The 20,249-nt window shown below is 45.6% G+C and overlaps 1 protein-coding gene across 1 annotated transcript in view; it reads left to right on the top strand.

Annotated features, from left to right (window-relative positions):
* Positions 1–20,249, top strand: part of LOC122939336 (meprin A subunit beta-like) — a 186,965-nt gene that overhangs the window by 94,770 nt on the left and 71,946 nt on the right. The window contains 4 exon segments of the mRNA XM_044295405.1: positions 4,797–4,815; positions 7,782–7,832; positions 7,919–7,962; positions 11,698–11,773. Of these exon segments, the coding sequence (XP_044151340.1) occupies positions 4,797–4,815; positions 7,782–7,832; positions 7,919–7,962; positions 11,698–11,773 (190 nt within the window).

Below are 20,249 nucleotides of genomic sequence, written 5' to 3'. Positions count from 1 at the left end.
ACCAAGAGACTCCAGATTAATGATTTATATAAACAATCAGGCAAGTCCGAGTTGTTGGACAAAAGTTGTGCACACAAACACTGGCCACTGATCTTGTGACTGTCACTCCTGATAGTTTTAATTTTCCATTTTTGTTGTTCCCAAGTAATATGTTTGTTTTTTTAAAAGAAATATAATAAAATCGAGTTTTATAATATTAGTCGGAGGAGTTGCAAAAATACGCGTGGTCCTAGTGACCGTTAAAAATTAAATAATTTGGAAAATAGTTGCGTAGCAACTCCTTTGAGGGATTTCTTTGTTTGTTATATTCGACTGTTTGAAGGGGCTTATCCGCCCAATCTCACGAAGGACCCCAAAATAATTGATCCAGGATATATACTGCCCGGCGGGGAAACCCTTGTTTAATGGCTGTGATCCCAATGAATAGCCATATATAGAGCTGATGAATAACCGGATTGAGATGGCAGGATTTCTTTCTAGCCAATTGAATAGTCAGGCCTTTCTCTCTGAAGCGAACATAGTGTTCTCCAGCGATAATCTCCCTTTGAATTGTCAAGATATATCTCAGGCATTCAAAGAGATTAATAAAACTTATAAGAAATATATTAGATCCATTTGGGAGGTTACCAGTCTGGAGACATACCTCCAACAAAAGATAGTCTACAGGGGTATGCGCATACGGATTACTCCTAATGCACATCAAGATGATGTTGAATTTGTCAAGGGCTGGGAAGAGCTGCTTACGGATAATTCCCTTCGGATGCAACTGTATATATGTGAATACGAGAGAAAATTACTAACGAAAGTAGCTGCACAGTTAGAGAAAGAGATAGGTGACATTCAGATATTTAAGACACAACCTGAATTTCCCTCACTCGAAACCAGACTCCAAAAGAACATAGAAAGTGCACAAAGTGAGATTAAAGAACGCAAGCACAAGAAATACCTGAGAGATAAAAGGGATTTTGAAACAGGGTACATATATAATAACAAAAATAGTAAAAACCCCTATTTCTCTAGGAGAACCGAGCAAAGGGACTATACTGATATATCAGAGTCTGAGATAGCCGAATCAGAAGGAAGTGGTAGGTACCCCCCTAAAAACAGTGGGAAAAAAAAGAATAGATACTATCGGGGTGGATATCAATCCAAAAAATACCCACAAAATCAGGGAGCGATTGGGGGACCCCACACCACTGAAAAATGGCAAAACTCAGTGCAAGGAAATCGGATCGCGGGTGCCCAGGAGCAAAATCCGCAGGTGGCATTGTCCTCTGGACCATCTGCATTCTCATTTCCATCGGAAACTGGTGCACACGGAAGTACAACACATATGATACTTCAGAGCACTCCCGCAATACCACCGTCTTTTTTAGTCCCAGGGATTCAATTGAGAGACAGAGACAAATGGGGCTACAATATGCCGAAGATGTAGAGGGTGATTCAGCTCTACAGATTATCAACCTGTCTGGGATTGACCTGGACCCCCAGTATGAATTATTACTGGGAAAAGGTCTCTCCTTCACCCCTACACCAGGGTTCAATTGTTTTTCCTGGGTAAATCAATTCATCAACTGCAAGAGCTCGGGGGTGGTTTACTGTATACAGTGTGAATGCAAAAAGCTGTATATTGGGAAAACCATTCAGGAATTAAGGAGGAGGATCTCGAAGCACTTTAGTGTATTAAATACTAATGAAGAGACACCCCTCTCTAGGCATTTAGTAACATACCATGATGGCAAAACAGACGGATTAAAAATTTGGGGGATACAGAAGATCGGGGTATCTCCCAGACAGGGCAGTATTGACCGCAAGCTTCAACAAGAGGAGACGAAGTGGATCTATCGTCTCCATTCTCTTGCCCCGAATGGGCTAAATGAAGGATTTACCTTTGCCTCCTTTTTGTAAGGTCAAATGGATCATTTAAAATACAATATATAATGGATCTAGTGAGAATGACATTTAAAATATGGAGCATTAAAATAAAACAAAAAATTCTTTCCTCCCCATATGAGAATAAATATGAAGAAAGAGAAAGGAAAAAGGAAAAATAAATAGATAAATCAATAACCATCCCTATAGGGAGATGGGAGAAAAGAAATTGGGGAGCGGATGATCAGGGAAGGGTAAAAGTAAACTGAAAATATAGGTTAGTTGAGACAACTAGGATATAAACCGATATGAGTAATACTCACGTCTGGGAAGGCATCCGACAGGAGGAGGTCGAGGAATCTAAGGATAAAATAAAATAGAGAATAGATAACAATGAGGGGAGCAAAATTACAACGTATATGGTTAAAACCAACAATGGAGAGATATACAAAACATTAGGATAAAAAGGTTTTTATCAAACCATAATAAAATAACAAAATATAACCATCATAACCATAACTCTGGTGATTTGAAATCAGAACCAGTGGGAAAAATTCATATCTATAACTATAATATAAAGAGAGGGCATTTACAGGTCTAGAGGGTATTATCTACTGTGAACCTCTGATAAGATGAGAATAGCGGTGATCAAAATAAGAAATACAAAATAGATACAAAATAAGAAATATACAATATACCCACATTGAGCATCCCCCTAGGAGTTATTTACACAGCTTTGAAGGAATCCTGTTGTGATCTCGTCGGATGCTGAGTTCGCAGGCATGCGCAGATCCAGCCTGCAGCTGTAGCGGAGAAAAAGTTCTTGCGCATGCGTAGAACACAATCGGGAAGCCGCAGGACGCAGGAGAATGACATATGTGGGCGCACTGGTAATGACATCACTGACTTGACCGGGCTGGCTGACGGGAGGTAAATGAGGTGACGTCAACAGCCCGGTCATGTAGTACACACCCACTGTCAGTGTGACGTGGCACCCATACATTGGTTGGACGCTATAGCAGCATATATTCATAGGCAGTCTCTCCCCCTCCCCTGCAAAATGGATTGGATATCTAAGTAAACCGGAAGGTTTAAAAAGCCCTGACCCCGCCCCTAATATTCACCTGTTAGTTTCCCCTGAAGACGCCGACAGGCTCGGCGAAACATGTAGGGACACAGGGTGCTGGTTTTGAGACAGGAGTAAGACAGGGTGATATATCTGGGTCTCGGGACCAAGAGACTCCAGATTAATGATTTATATAAACAATCAGGCAAGTCCGAGTTGTTGGACAAAAGTTGTGCACACAAACACTGGCCACTGATCTTGTGACTGTCACTCCTGATAGTTTTAATTTTCCATTTTTGTTGTTCCCAAGTAATATGTTTTTTTTTTTTTAAGAAATATAATAAAATCGAGTTTTATAATATTAGTCGGAGGAGTTGCAAAAATACCCGTGGTCCTAGTGACCGTTAAAAATTAAATAATTTGGAAAATAGTTGCGTAGCAACTCCTTTGAGGGATTTCTTTGTTTGTTAAATTCGAAAGGGGCCTAAAGGCTCCACTCTCCCTGCAACTGCCATGACCTCTGCCACACCCACTTTAAATTAACCCAAAAAAAAAAACAAAAAAAAAAAATACAAAATTAATGGCTGCACACACATATAAGCAGTAAAGCTAAGAAATGGGGATCATTCTAAATTGAAGTGGTATTATACCTACTATTTGGATCAATGGAAGCTCTTAGCGCACATTTTGATCAAACTTGTGTCGGGCCCATCCACCAGGCGTCAAGGTGGCTTCCGCGGACGGGTCCCTATCACTAGGTATAGTACCACTTGAATTTAGAATGATCCTCATTTCTCAGCTTTACTGCTTATATGTGTGTGCAGGCATTATTTTTTTATTTATTATGTTTGCCTTATGGATGTGCACCCATGACTATGATTATGAATAAGAATATGCCAGTCTAAATTTCCTTGTAATATTTATCTGAGTGTGGCGCCTCTTTTAGACTGAGCACACGCCCATCTGCCTGGGGCTTCTGAGCAAAGTACAAATGCAGCTGGTTCCTTCACTGCCCTTATAATGTGGACTTGGATAAGTCCAAGAGAGGCGGTATATTAGTGATAGGGACCCGTCCGGAGAAGCCACCTTGACGCCTGGTGGATGGGCCCGACACAAGTTTGATCAAAATGTGCGCTAAGAGCTTCCATTGATCCAAATAGTAGGTATAGTACCACTTGAATTTAGAATGATCCCCATTTCTCAGCTTTACTGCTTATATGTGTGTGCAGCCATTATTTTTTTATTTATTATGTTTACCTTATGGATATGCACCCATGACTATGATTATAAATAAGAATATGCCAGTCTAAATTTTCTTGTAACACTTTAAATTAACAGGGCCGGATGTTATCACATTTACACTGCCTAGCCTTGTCAAAGTGCAGAGGGCGCGACAGTTGCAGACAGCAGAGCCTCTAGGTGTAATGGCAATGCCCCCATTGCTCCTAGAAGCTCATTTGCATATTTTAAAAACATTTTTCTCATGAATTTGGAAACATATGAACATAGGACCAACACAGATGCCTTCAGCTGTCAAGCACACATGTAACAGGTCAGACAGTTTCATAGGTACAAATCTGCTGACAGATGCCCTTTAATGCCTATGGATTTAGAATTACATGTCATAAATTCTCTTATAGGTATAATAGGTAGGAGTCCCAATACTTTTGTCCATATAGTGTACAGTACGTGCATCAAATATGTCCTCAAATATGTAAAAGGGGTCCATTAGGCACTGTTGGGATCTGTTGTAGGATGAATTGGCAGTGCATCACAGCTTCCAGTCTAGACAGATTTAACTTTGCTTCTGAAAATTGTAATGGTAATGTGCATATGTATTTTCTTTTTTTTATTTCAGCCTTTTCCACAAATACCTGGTGAGTTTGCTCTAATTTATATTTTATTTTTAATAGATCATTGATGAACTGAGAATATCTTCCCAAACACACAGGATATTAAACATTTTTTCCAAACAAAACATAAAATTGCATTTACTGTATAAGATAATCAGAAGGCAGAGCAACATAAAAAGTGTAATGATCATGTTTAATATAAAAAAACAAAAACAAAAAATACATAGCATGGGTTTTGAAGAGAATTTCAAAATAATTTTTATTCCCGACTATCTGGCTGTTGCAGTACAATATAAATGAGTCTTTATTGACCTCATCTGCTGAGTAATATTGTTCATTGTATAAAAAGACAAGTGACAAATCTTCATGAGGTAGGCCTATAATCATTTGAACATAGAAATAAGGCTTCATGCATGACTGTGTGCAGGGCCGTCTTTACCAAGGGGCAAAAGGGGCAGCTGCCCCGGGCCCAGTTGCTCCTGGGAAGCCCAAGGCAGCTGCCTCTTGAGCCCTGCTAGCCACTGCCCCGGGTGTCAGGCTGTCAGCTACACAGGGGGTGCTGCCATGCCTGCCGGCACTGAGTCCAGGCATTGTACTGTGCTAGAGCTGTGAATGTGATCTAGGACCTTAGATGACATCATCACCATGTGACCAGTAACCTAGCAATATTAGTGGTCACATGGCTATGAGGTCATCACAGGTCCTACCAGGAGTGTTGCAGAAGTTAACTGTGGAGCTTTTTTGTGTGAAGATTACATCAGAAAAAGGTGACAGGGACTGTTATGTTAATATACTGTAAACTACTGTATAGTGGGGTGCTGTATACTGTGTGGGGGCCTGTATACTGTGGGGGGCCTGTATACTGTGGGGGCCTGTATACTGTGGGGGCCTGTATACTGTGGGGGGACCTGTATACTGTGGGGGGACCTGTATACTGTCGGGGGCCTGTATACTGTGGGGTGCTATATACTGTGTGGGGGGCTGTATACTGTGTGGGGGGCTGTATACTGTGTGGGGGGCTGTATACTGTGGGGGGGCCTGTATAGTGTGGGGGGGCCTGTATAGTGTGGGGGGGGGCCTGTATACTGTAGGGGGCTGTATACTGTGGGGGGCTGTATACTGCGGGGTACTGTATAGTGTGGGGTGCTATACTGCTGTACTGTATAGTGTGGGGGGCTGTATCGTGTATAGTTTGGGGTGCTGTATACGGTGAGGTGCTATACTGTGGGGTGCTGTATACTTTAGGCTGCTATACTGCTCTACTATATACTGTGGGGTACTGTATAGTGTGGGGGGCTGTATCGTGTATAGTTTGGGGTGCTGTATACGGTGAGGTGCTATACTGTGGGGTGCTGTATACTTTGGGCTGCTATACTGCTCTACTATATACTGTGGGGTACTGTATAGTGTGGGGTGCTATACTGCATACTGTGTGGTGCTGTATACTATAGGGTGCTATACTGCATACTGTGGGGTGCTGGGGTGCACTGTAACACTAGGGTGAGCCGAGCCCTGGTCTCCTTCCTGCAGAGCGTGCCCACTTCCAGCCTGAGCCCAGCTGCCCAGAGCACTGATCCTGAGCCGCTGGAGTCTTCAGAACTGGAAGTTTTTACAGTCATTCACTGTACTCTACCAGATGTGTGGATTTTTTGTGTGCTGGAGGGCGTGATTGCCTGCTAAGGTGCGGGTAAGCGGGATCCAGGAGGCCCAAGTAAAGTTTTGCCCAGGGTCCAATCAATATTGAAGATGGCCCTGACTGTGTGCCATTCCTTGGGTGATCCTGTCTTTCAGCTGAGACCTAAAATAATTGTATTTTTTTATTTTTATTTTTTATTTTGAACCACTGTCTTTGTGCAGCCTTGAGTTTCTCTAGTAGGAAGATCTGAATTTTCACTTTGTTCTGTCAAACAGCTCAGCTGACGGGCTCCTTATCTTCGAACAAGTACAATCATCGGTTGTCGTTAATGAAATGCACGATAATCGTTTAATTTAAATTCTAGTTGTCTGCTACAACATTTGGTCGTTTAGTCGCCAATGCCTGTGATCGTTTAAGCGATTATCTGCTTCACACAGCTAGAAACACAGGTAACCCTTTGTGACAGAACAGCTCAATATTTTTAATAAAGACCAATAGAAAAAAAGGATTTTTAGCCCAAAATTTGTAAAATGCAATCATAAAAAAAATTGCCCCCGAAGGTGTACCTAGCCTTTAACCTCTTACGGACACAGGGCGCCCTGTAAGCGGCTGGCGGTGATCAAAATTGGGTGCCTGCTGAAATCAATCAGCAGGCACCCCGGGTCAATGCCGAGGGGGGTCCTGTGACCCCCCCATATCGGCGAGCGCTGCTTTATTAACCCCTTCTATGCCGCGGTAGTGGCATAGAAGGGGTTTGTGTTTGAGGGAGCCCATCGAGTCCCCGCGCTGCTGTGGTGGGGACTTGATGTCTCAGAAGGCAGCCCGATGCCGTGCAGAGGCTGCCCAATGTCTTGCACGGCCATCGGGACCTGCCTTCTACGGGAGCCGAGGAGATTCAGCCTCAGGCTGGGTCTCCTAGGCAACCTGTTTGTTTACTACTCACTGTAGTACACGAACAGGCAATGCATTACAATACAAATGTATTGTAATGCATTGCAGAGGGGATCACAAAAAGTGCAATAGCAAGCGATCAAAAAGTCATACGCACCCCAAAATAGTGCCAATAAAACCGTCATCTCATCTCAAAACAAATGAGCCCCTACACAAGACAGTCACCCAAAAAATAAATAAAACTATGGCTTTCAGAATGTGGAGACATTAAAGAATATTTTTTTGTTTTTTAAATGCTTTGTTATCTAAGATGATCAAAATATTTATTTTGCCATATCAGTCTATTTCAGGGATAATTTAATTTTGGACATGCAGGCAGCAGGAGAAACACTGGCAGCTGCCTAAAACGTTACATGTTTTTTAAAAGTATACTGATACTGATTTTTTACACTTTCTTTTGCAGGAAATGTCAGACTTCTTCCAGACTTTAAGGATATTCCTAGCATAAATATAGGTATGTAAAGCTGACATGTAAATCTGTCATGTATTAGCAGATTGTAGATAAATTATATATACGTAAATTATTTTTATTTTTTTCAGCCGCTGGTTTAAACTTATTTGAAGGAGACATTAAGCGTGATTCAGTAAGTACTGATGTTTCATTTAATGATTCTGTACGCTATTTCAAATCTATTTTGAATACACTTTTTCCATATATTTATGATAGGTTCACAATGGGGTGCACCTATATTTTCTGCTGCCTGGGGGAAAAGTTAAATTGGCTCCCCACCCTTTCCAAATTCTCAATCCAGCCCCTCCCGCCCAGCATACTGTTAAAGACATACCGTACTTGGAAAACATTTCTCATTTTCTCCATTTGGATCAGACATTTTTGATGAACAACAATGCATGAGTACAGTGTTATGTACAGTGACGGGGGGGGGGGGGGGGGGGATGTAACAACAATCTCTGAGGTTTTCTTCATAAATATTTGTGGGTATCAACAAAGACTGCCCCTTCCCCAGCTCTGCAAAGAGAGTGAATACAATTGCTGCCCTGTCTGCAGTCTAACTGCTGGTATACTCATGCTGCATGAGTGAGACTACAAGGCCCAGATGTACAGTACAATGACATTGCTGATACACACAGGATCTTTCCCCTACCTGTTTTTGTGCAATGCTCTGCAGACACTTCCTCACAGCCAGCGGAAAAGTACAGAGTAGATTTTGTCAGGAGGGAGGGAAGATCCTGTGCACAGCATTTGTCTCTTCAATGCCTGGAGAAGAGGAAACCCTGCAGCTACTCAGTATCTTCAGCAGAGCCTACAGCCCTGAGTCTGTACTGCAGATGGTAGAAGGGGTTAAACATTGCTGAAAAATGCAGTGGGCGGGGAGACACAGGGCAGACTGCTCAGCTAGCAGATCGGGCAGTGCAGGGGCTGTGGCTAATTGCTCCAACCAACACAGCCTTCACGGTGAGGTTTCGTGCACAAAGGCAGAGCCATTCCCTCAGGCTTGTGCACAGAGCAGAGAAAGACGCTGATGTTACAGGTCAAGTGACACTCAGCTGACTAGGAGAACAGGGCCACTGTAGATGAAGTAAGTGAATTGAAAACCCCTTACATTTGCTTAGTTAGAACAGAACAAAAAAATAACTTGGACAACCCCTTTAATGTCTTAGGGCTCATGCGGATGGCTGTAGTTTTGCAGCAGGGAAATTGCAGATCTGCAAAACATGGATACCAACCATGTGCGTTCTGCATTTTGCAGAATGGAACATCCCGTTTTTACTACGACCTCTTTACTACGAAATCACAGTTGTCACTGTGATTACGTAGTAAAGAGGTCACAGAGAGGCACGGAGCATTATCAGTCATGTTAATGCTCCGTGCCTCTGCAGTCTGCATCGGATCTTGGCACTCTGTCACGGAGCGGATGTCACGCACGGCATCCGCTCGTGTGAAACAGCCCTTATTGTACTCACCATCACCACCTCCTCAGGCAGAGAGTTCCATAGTCTCACTGCTCCTGTCTAAGTGGCTGTTAAAAATGGTCCCAATGATTTCAGTGGGATCCGTCTGGCTGTGAAAATGGCCAAAAATAGGGCATGTCCTATTTTTGACGGCAGCTATTCACTGGCTATAAAAAATGGCCATGTGAGTAGCCGCATAGACTGCAATAATTTTTGATAGTGGCCGCTTGATGGTTGTCAAAAGAGCCTAAGGGATTACAGAGCAAGTGGTTGATTGCACTCATATAGATTATCTGTATTGATGGAGTGATTTCCCACCCTTCTCTCAACTCCCCTTACTCTTGTTCCAGTAATGTTGGATTTTGGGTCACCTACTCAAAAGTTGACTTTGCCATTGTAGACCACAATGCAAGTCGTGTGCGAGTTGCTTGTGACTTTTCTATAATTTGCTTGTGTTTTTACAGTCAAATCACAGCTCTAAAATAGTAGTGACTGCAAGTTCCAGTCAAGTCGTACAAATATTTTTGCTTTTTTGCTTTTCTTAGGGCCAGTTCACATGACAGACTTTAAAAAACATGCTTAAAAAAGTGTGGAATCCACGTGTTTTTTCAGCGCAAAAAACAACAAATTTTTTTGGGTGCAGTTTAGGATACGGTTGTTTGACACATCTTTTTTTAACCAATGGATGTTCACTTGAATTTTCAGTTTGATGTTTTTGAAGCAGATCTGCACAAAAAACACATGTAAAACGCATAAAAAATGCTTCCTAATCATTTCAATTGGAGATTCAATGCTGATTCTGCCTTAAGATAGGGCAAGCTACTTCTTTTTTCCACACTTCTTTTTTCCACATGTAGAAAAAAAGCTGCTTCCTATTGAAATTAATGGGGGAGGCTTTTTTTGAAGCTGATTTTGAGGGTATGGCGTGCAGCGGGGTGTGGGGGCCCATCTCTCCCATGAGAGCCATGCTCCTGCTCTAACCGCCTGGACTGGCAGGAGTGCTGATCCGGGCTGTTTACTGCTTTACATGCCGCGGGCAATGGCGCCCGCTGCATGTAAATCGCTGACAGAGGGAGCGGGCTCCCTCTGTCTCTCATCGGCAACCCACAAATGCGATTGAGGGGTGCCGATGTGTGTAAAGGATGACTGGGGTCTGATATAGGCCCCAAATAAGCCTTGAGTATTTACTCCAAAATGATACCAATGACAACTACAAGTCATCCCGCAAAAATCAAGCCCTCACACAACTCCACAGACAGAAAAATTAAAATAAATTATGGTTCTTGGGAAGCGGCGATGCAAAAAGATTTTCTTCCTTTTAAAAAGGGGTTTAATTGAACAAAAGTAGTAAAACTGAAAAAAAAACTATATGTATTTGATATCAATGTAATCGTACCGACCCAAAGATTAAAGATATTATGTTATTTATACCGAAAAATGAACGCCGTAAAATTTATAACGAAAACATTGGCAGTATTGCTGTTTTTCCAATCTCCCTCCCAGAAAGAGTTAATAAAAGTTAATCAGAAAGTTAGGCTCCTTTCACACTTGCGTTCGTCGGTCCGCTCGTGAGCTCCGTTTGAAGGGGCTCACGAGCGGACCCGAACGCAGCCGTCCAGCCCTGATGCAGTCTGAATGGAGCGGATCCGCTCAGACTGCATCAGTCTGGCGGCGTTCAGCCTCCGCTCCGCTCGCCTCCGCACGGACAGGCAGACAGCTGAACGCTGCTTGCAGCGTTCGGGTGTCCGCCTGGCCGTGCGGAGGCGTGCGGATCCGTGCGGATCCGTCCAGACTTACAATGTAAGTCAATGGGGACGGATCCGTTTGAAGATGCCACAATGTGGCTCAATCTTCAAGCGGATCCGTCCCCCATTGACTTTACATTGAAAGTCTGGACGGATCCGTACGAGGCTATTTTCACACTTAGCTGTTATATGCTAAAAATAATGCAGACGGATCCGTTCTGAACGGAGCCTCCGTCTGCATTATTATGAGCGGATCCGTTCAGAACGGATCCGCCCGAACGCTAGTGTGAAAGTAGCCTTATGTGTACTTCAAAATGGTGCCATTAAAATCTACAACATGTCCCATAAAAAACAGACCTCATACAGCTATATAGATGGAAAAAATAAACAAACAGTCTGGTCACTAAGGGGTTAAGCCCATTCTTATCAGTAAGATAAGAATAAGGTCAGAGAGCAGAGATAAGAAGCCTGTCAGCTCCCCACATAACAGAAAATCCACAGGCTGATTTTTAGCTCCAAATAAGTACAATGCTAAAAGAAAATCCCCCCAAAAGTGTACATAGCCTCTAAGTAATATTATACAGTGCTGCACCCTATGTATTTTTAGTTTTTGAGATTAATAGTGTATTGTATTAATTGCATTTTTTTTTTTTTTTACCTTAGACACTAAGAAATGCAATTATTGGTTCGCAATATAGATGGCCACTGATAGTCCCATACTACTTAGAAGACAGTCTTGGTAAGTACTTTATAAAACTAACTTAATTTCTTTAAATTACTATTAGTATCAAGAATAAACATACATATTAAATACATTGAGATTGATTTAAAAAAAATATCTTCTTACCCCCAATAAGAATGTAGTGAAAATAGGCAGAGTGTTTGCAGAGCTGTGAATAGAGAATACTCATGGAAATTTAGTATACACTGATTTAGGGTGGGTTCACACACAGGCTTTTTTGCACTTGTATGTTTTAGTAGCATAGCTTGTAAGGCACCTGCCCATCCAGATCAGCCTTTTATCCTGCATATTGATCCAGAGGAAGGCAAAAAAAAAACTGTGAGGTAGCCAGGCAATCAGAATAACTCCCTGGATCAACGACCCCTCTCTAGTAGCTATAGCCTGTAATATTATTACACTCCAGAAATACATCCAGGCCCCTCTTGAACTCTTTTATTGTACTCACCATCACCACCTCCTCAGGCAGAGAGTTCCATAGTCTCACTACTCTTACCATAAAGAATCCTTTGTGTACAAACTTTCTTTCCTCCAGAAGCAGAGGATGTCCCCTCGTCACAGTCCTGGGGATAAATAGATGATGGGAGAGATCTCTGTACTGACCCCTGATATATTTATACATAGTTATTAGATCTCTACTTAGTCATCTTTTGTCTAAAGTGAATAACCCTAATGTTGATAATCTTTCAGGGTACTGTAGTTGCCCCATTCCAGTTATTACTTTAGTTGCCCTCCTCTGGACCTTCTCCAGCTCTGCTATGTCTGCCTTGTTCACTGGAGCCCAGAACTGTACACAGTACTCCATGTGTGGTCTGACTACTGATTTGCGAAGTGGCAGGACTATGTTCTCATCACGGGCATCTATGCCCCTTTTGATGCATCCCATAATCTTATTGGCCTTGGCAGCAGCTGCCTGACACTGGTTTCTACAGTTTAGTTTGCAGTTCACCAAAATTCAAAAGTCCTTTTCCATGTCAGTGTTAGGCCTTTTGCACACGGTTGTAAACAGCAGATCCGCAATATACGGGCACTGGCCCTGTGCACCCCGCATCACAGATGTGGACTCATTCACTTGAATGGGTCCACAATCCGGGAAGTCCGGTGCGGAACAGAAGCATGGAAGCATGGAACCCCACGGAAGCACCACAGAACGCGTGCACTACTATTTTGAGTTGCGGACAGATCACGGACCTATTCAATTTGAATGGGTCTGGACCCACCTGCGGAATCTGCACAGATGTTGCGCGTGCATTGGGGACTGCAAATTGCGGTCCCAGATGCATGGAACGGCTGAGCAATGGCCGCATGCATGAGGCCTTACCCAGTGTTTAACCATTTGGTATGTAGGGGTGACTTGCATTATTCCTTCCCATGTGCATGACCTTACATTTGTCAGTGTTAAACCTCACCTGCCACTTCTCTGCCCAAGCCTCTAATCTATCCAGATCCCTCTGTAGCTGTATAGTGTCCTCTTCAGTGTTAATTACTTTACACAGTTTAGTGTCATCTGCAAAAATTTATATTTTACTGTGCAAGCCTTCTACAAGATCATTAATAAATATATTAAAGAGAATTGGGTGCGTTTTTTGTGGTAAAAATGGCAGTTCCAGATGGTAGCAGAAGGTCTATGGGATATACACTGAACAGAAATATAAACGCAACACTTTCTGTTTTGCTCCCATTTTGCATGAGCTGAACTGAAAGACCCATTACTCTCAAATATTGGGAGGGGCACTTCCAGATTATTTTCTGTCCACTGCCACAAAACAATGGTGCTTATAGAACAGACTACATAGTGTAGCGGTTTACTGTATATTGTGTGGCACAGTGTAGGCTATATGTGTATAACAAACATATTTCACATGAAAAATTACAATTACTTGGCTTGGCCCTTGGGGATCTCAGACACCACTTCAACACTTTGGCTGTGGTGCTCGGTGGAGCTGATGTGTTTTATACTAATGAGAAAGTTTTCATAATAAGGATTTGTAGAAGGGGCAGAGGGATAGCAGAGCAGGGAGAGGCCGGTGCTGCTACTAGGGGGTCATACCATGTAGAAGTAATAAAGCCCATCATAATGCCCCCCCAGTAGAAATAATTCTCCTTACAATGTGACAGTGCAAAAAATACCCCCTTGTAATGCCCCAGTTGAGCTAATGTCCCCATAGTGCCCCATAATGTGCCAGTATAAAATACCCCTATATAGTGCCCCCATAGTGCTCTTCTCTCCCCTTCCTCCTAGTGCCCCCATAATGTACCAGTATAAAATGCCCCAGTAGATGCCCTCATTGTCCCCCATAATTTGCAAGTATAAAATACCCCTTCTTAGTGCCCCCCGTAGATGACCCCATAGTACTCCTCTCCCCCTTCCCCATAGTACCCACCAAAATGTGTCCCAGTATAAAATTCTACTGTACAGAGCCCCCCATATAAAATACCCCTTATTTGTAGCCTCGGTAGATTCCCCTATAGTGCCCCCAATAATGTGCCAGTAATAAGTGCCCCCAATCATGTGCCAATAATAATGGCCCCCCCAACATGTGCCAGTAATAACAGAGCCCCCAATGTGCCAGTAATAACAGCCCCCTCCCAATGTGCCAGTAATAACAGCCCCCCATTATGTGCCAGTAATAACAGCCCCCCAATGTGCCAGTAAAAACAGCCCCCCCAATGTGCCAGTAATAACAGCCCCCCCAATGTGCCAGTAATAACAGCCCCCCAATGTGCCAGTAATAACAGCCCCCCAATGTGCCAGTAATAACAGCCCCCCAATGTGCCAGTAATAACAGCCCTCCAATGTGCCAGTAATAACAGCCCCCCCTCCCCAATGAGCCAGTAATAACAGCCCCCCTCCCCAATGTGCCAGTAAAAGTATTGTATATATATATAAAAAAAACCTCAGTGCCAGCAATGCAATGCAGGCCTCTTCCGGTCTGTGTCCCGCGCTGTACGGCTCAGGTGGCGCGATGACATCATCGCGCCGGCCTCTGATAGGCTGCCGGCCTAGTTCCTGCAGCCTATCAGAGGAAGGAAAAGGGACACGCCTCTCCCTCCCCTGCCTCAGCACAGCCATCTGAAATGTGCACAGTTTTGCCTTGCCTTTCCCCAATCATGTGCCAGTAATAACGGCCCCCCAACATGTGCCAGTAATAACAGTCCCCCCCAATGTGCCAGTAATAACAGCCCCCCCAATGTGCCAGTAATAACAGCCCCCCATTATGTGCCAGTAATAACAGCCCCTAATGTGCCAGTAAAAACAGCCCCCCCAATGTGTCAGTAATAACAGCCCCCATTATGTGCCAGTAATAAAAGCCCCCTGTAACGGATCTCCTAGCACCCCGACCGGGTACCTCCGTCGATAGATGCTCCTAGTGCTTTCCGAGGACTCCAAGCACTCCACTTGACACCGTACGCCCTGCAGACCCCACGAACCGCCGCAGCTTGGTTGGGGTCTCACCGTCCTCCACCCATGCTGGACCTACGACAAGGCTCCAGGCTCCAGTGGGTGAATCTCTCCTACAGCCAGAGAGCAGGAACAGCTCTTACAAGAGCTAGTAGTTATGCCAGGGGAGTATAGCAAATCTTCAGCGTATAGCAATCCCCCAGTTCTGATCAGTTATCCAAACACCAGTCTCAGCATGATGAAGGATAAAACAGGAACACTTTATTGAGGGCTACTCGCCCTTTTTTTTGCAGGTCCATATCTGGTGGACACGCCCCCAGGGGACCAGAATGGAGACTGCGACACACCGAACAGATACAGCACATCCCCACAATGCATCATGGTTTCCTCCTCTCTGCCCCAGAGACAACCGAGGGATAATCCAATTATCTCTCAGGACAAAGGGGAGATCGCCAATACAGATGCGGGGACAACAGGACAGAAATCACCAGTTAAACACACAATGTCACACCCTCCCAGCAACCACAGACATTTAACATGTTCCCAGATAGCTCAAGTCTGAGTGCATATCATTAGGTGAATGGCACTCAGACCACACGAATACAATTAAACTAGCCATCTGGGTACCCTCACATAATAAAATACAATTCCAAAGACAGATTTAAGCTGTGCGGCCGGCCTGTGTTCTTTAAAGTTAGTATGGGCCATAATCCTGAGGCAAGAGGCTAGCAACCAGCCCCCTCCAAAACACCGTGGCGAGGTTGGTTTCGTCACATATCTCCCCCTTCCAGGGAAGACTAACCAGATACCTGACCTCACGGTCAGTACCTGAGTTAGTCTGGCAGTCCAACCACAACCCCATACTGGACCTGTTGAATTTTGGGGCCTGGCTCTGTTCTGTATGTCCCCAGCTGTGGAGTGGGCATCTGCGACTCCTTGCTGCCTTGTGGTTCTCCAGCTTGGAGCTGTAGGTACTTGGTGGGCAGAGGCCGACTGCGCTCTGCCCAGATGCCAGCTCTTCCGCGGGGGTAGCCTGTGGAAAGTCCGGCTCTGAAGAAGAGGGTAGGGGAGGGCAGAGGCCGATTGCGCTCTGCCCAGATGCCAGCTCTTCCGCTGGGGTAGCCGGTGGGGAGTCCGGCTCTGGAGAAGAGGATAGGGGAGGGCAGAGGCCGACTGCGCTCTGCCCAGATGCCAGCTCTTCCGCTGGGATGGAATCAGGAAATCCTATCCCCAGGACCTTGTTGCAGATCGGCTGTGGAGAGGAGGAATCGCTTACCTCCTCCTCCAGGCATTCCTGCAGGGTTGGTGGGGGATCTGAACCGGCCGTCCAGTATCCTGGTAGGCCTGGTGCAGAGGCCGCGGTCCCATCTGCACCATCGAAGTTAGGGGTGCTGTCCCCCTGTGGTTGGGGATAGAGACCGGTTGTCTCTTCTCTCTTTACAACACACTGCTGCTGGGGAGTCAGACCGACTGTCTCAACTCTCTGTAACGCTGCCTGGTGCTGGGTAGTGGGTGCGACCATCTCCACTCCTAGTAATGCTGGTTGCTGCAGGGACGGGGGACTGACAATCTCCTCTCCCTGTGATCCTGTCTGCCGCTGGGGAGAGAGACCGGTTGTCATCTCTCCCTGTAAGTTAAGCTGTCGATGGGAAGTCAGACCGACTGTCTGGACTCCAGGTAATGCTGGCTGTAGTTGGGGATCTGGGCCGGCTACCCAGCATCCCTGTAGGGCCGGTGGAGAGACTTCGGTCCCATCTCTACCTGCCGTCGGGACGTCTTCCCAGAACCAGTCAATGAAGTTCCCTACTTTGGGAGTTGGTAGGGAAGCAGGGGGTATCGCCGGCAAGTCTTCCCAGTTGTAGGAGGGCAGATCTGGCTCTACTTGTCGAGTAGGTTGGGGATGAACAGAGCTGAGCAGGTGTTGGTAGGTCTGCTCCAGCTCCCACTCCCTTGTTACCAGGTGGATCATGTCTTTGCTCACCTCCCTTTCGTCAGCATAATCATGCATGCCCATCGGTAGTCGTAGATGTCCCAAAACCTAGACTCCTCTGTGCTGCCAAGATCAATGTCCTCCTCCAAGACATCCCATAGTAACCCAGGTCCATCATAATCCTCACCCTCGGGTCTGTCGTGCTCAGCCATCCAGGGGGAATGTTGAATGACATGCCACCTTAGGGCCTGGTAAGCGTCCTCTAGCCAAAGCTCCTTACATACCAGGTTCTGGAGCTCTGTTACCCAGTCATCCAGGGGCTGCTCTCCCAAGAGACCCATCCGCATCGCCACACGCTTTTGTAGCCGCTGCTCATAACTGGGGAGACACTCACCTCGCCGCCGCTGGGCATCTTCCAGGGCATCATACAGAATTCCTTTCTGTCTGCATCCCTCCAGTCGGGGTCATCATCCTCCTCGTAGTGGAACGCTGTTCGAAGACTAGCCGATTCCATCCTGCTGTAGCCAGGGGCGCTGTACGGATACTAGCGTTGCCCTCAATATACTCCACAAACGGTGTCTCCGAGCTGCTTCTCCTCACACTAGGACGCCATCCCACTGCTTGCCACCAATGTAACGGAACGCCTAGCACCCCGACCGGGTACCTCCGTCGATAGATGCTCCTAGTGCTTTCCGAGGACTCCAAGCACTCCACTTGACACCGTACGCCCTGCAGACCCCACGAACCGCCGCAGCTTGGTTGGGGTCTCACCGTCCTCCACCCACGCTGGACCTACGACAAGGCTCCAGGCTCCAGTGGGTGAACCTCTCCTACAGCCAGAGAGCAGGAACAGCTCTTACAAGAGCTAGTAGTTATGCCAGGGGAGTATAGCAAATCTTCAGCGTATAGCAATCCCCCAGTTCTGATCAGTTATCCAAACACCAGTCTCAGCATGATGAAGGATAAAACAGGAACACTTTATTGAGGGCTACTCGCCCGTATTTATGCAGGTCCATATCTGGTGGACACGCCCCCAGGGGACCAGAATGGAGACTGCGACACACCGAACAGATACAGCACATCCCCACAATGCATCATGGTTTCCTCCTCTCTGCCCCAGAGACAACCGAGGGATAATCCAATTATCTCTCAGGACAAAGGGGAGATCGCCAATACAGATGCGGGGACAACAGGACAGAAATCACCAGTTAAACACACAATGTCACACCCTCCCAGCAACCACAGACATTTAACATATTCCCAGATAGCTCAAGTCTGAGTGCATATCATTAGGTGAATGGCACTCAGACCACACGAATACAATTAAACTAGCCATCTGGGTACCCTCACATAATAAAATACAATTCCAAAGACAGATTTAAGCTGTGCGGCCGGCCTGTGTTCTTTAAAGTTAGTATGGGCCATAATCCTGAGACAAGAGGCTAGCAACCAGCCCCCTCCAAAACACCGTGGCGAGGTTGGTTTCGTCACCCCCCCCAATGTGCCAGTAATAGCCCACCAATGTGCCAGTAATAACAGCCCCCAATGTGCCAGTAATAGCCCCCAATGTACCAGTAATAGCCCCCCAATGTGCCAGTAATAGCCCCCCCAATGTGCCAGTAATAGCCCCCCCAATGTGCCAGTAATAACAGCCCCCCCAATGTGCCAGTAATAACAGCCCCCCAATGTGCCAGTAATAACAGACCCCCCTCCCCAATGAGCCAGTAATAACAGTCCCCCTCCCCAATGTGCCAGTAAAAGTATTGTATATATATAAAAAAAAACTCAGTGCCAGCGATGCAATGCAGGCCTCTTCCGGTCTGTGTCCCGCGCTGTACGGCTCAGGTGGTGCGATGACGTCATCGCGCCGGCCTCTGATAGGCTGCCGGTCTAGTTCCTGCAGCGTATCAGAAGAAGGAAAAGGGACACGCCTCTCCCTCCCCTGCCTCAGCACAGCCATCTGAAATATGCACAGTTTTGCCTGTCGTATACGCCCATCCAGAGCATCCCAAACATGCTCAATGGGTGACATGTCCAGTGATGTCCGGTGAGTATGCTGGCCATGCAAGAGCTGGGATGTTTTCAGCTTCCAGGAATTGTGTACAGATCCTTGCAATATGGGGCCGTGCATTATCATGCTGCAACATGAGGTGATGGTCATGGATGAATGGCAACACAATGGGCCTCAGGATCTCGTCACGTCTGTGCATTCAAAATGCCATCAATAAAATGCACCTGTGTTCGTTGTCCATAACATACGCCTGCCCATTCCATAACCCCACCGCCACCATGGGCTACTCGATCCACAACGTTGACATCAGCAAACCACTCACCCACACAACGCCACACACGCTGTCTGCCATCTACCCTGAACAGTGAAAACCGGGACTCATCCAAAGTGCCGGACCATTTGCCCACTCAAGTCGGTTATGATGATGAACTGCAGTCAGGTCCAGACCCCGATGAGGACGACGAGCATTGAGATTCCCTGAGACGATTTCTGACAGTTTGTGCAGAAATTATTTGGTTATGCAAACTGATTGTTGCTGCAGCTGTCCGGGTGGCTCATACGATCCTGGAGGTGAAAATGCTGGATGTGGAGGTCCTGGGCTGGTGTGGTTACACGTGGTCTGCGGTTGTGAAGCCGGTTGGATGTACCGCCAAATTCTCTAAAACGCCTTTGGAGACTGCTTATGGTAGAGAAATGAACATTCATTGCACGGGCAACAGCTCTGGTAGACATTCCTGCAGTCAGCATGCCAATTGCACGCTCCCTCAAACAATGCGACATCTGTGGCCAATAAGATTATGGGATGCATCAAAAGGGGCATTTCGGGGCTACACATGCCCCTTCCTCAGTGGCTGAACATTGGATGTAGAAGCCTCCCTTTTATATGGTATATGGGAGGTGTAGCAATGATTGTTGGGACAGTGAGGTATTCACAATATCCGGATTCAGGATTTTCAAACAGCCTTGGGTTATGCTCGGAATTCCATTACTTTAACACCTTACAACTCTTCATTCTCATAAAACTTCTGGACTAATATAAAAAAACATAGTATATATTAAACCGAATTAGGTGTAAATAGTATATATGGCACATGAAACCTCATATTCATATAAAACGCATGTCCAAACTAAT

This window comes from Bufo gargarizans, chromosome 5 (assembly GCF_014858855.1).
Source record: "Bufo gargarizans isolate SCDJY-AF-19 chromosome 5, ASM1485885v1, whole genome shotgun sequence".
NCBI classification, from domain to species: Eukaryota; Metazoa; Chordata; class Amphibia; order Anura; family Bufonidae; genus Bufo; species Bufo gargarizans.
This window is presented reverse-complemented; position numbering and strand designations above follow the sequence as displayed.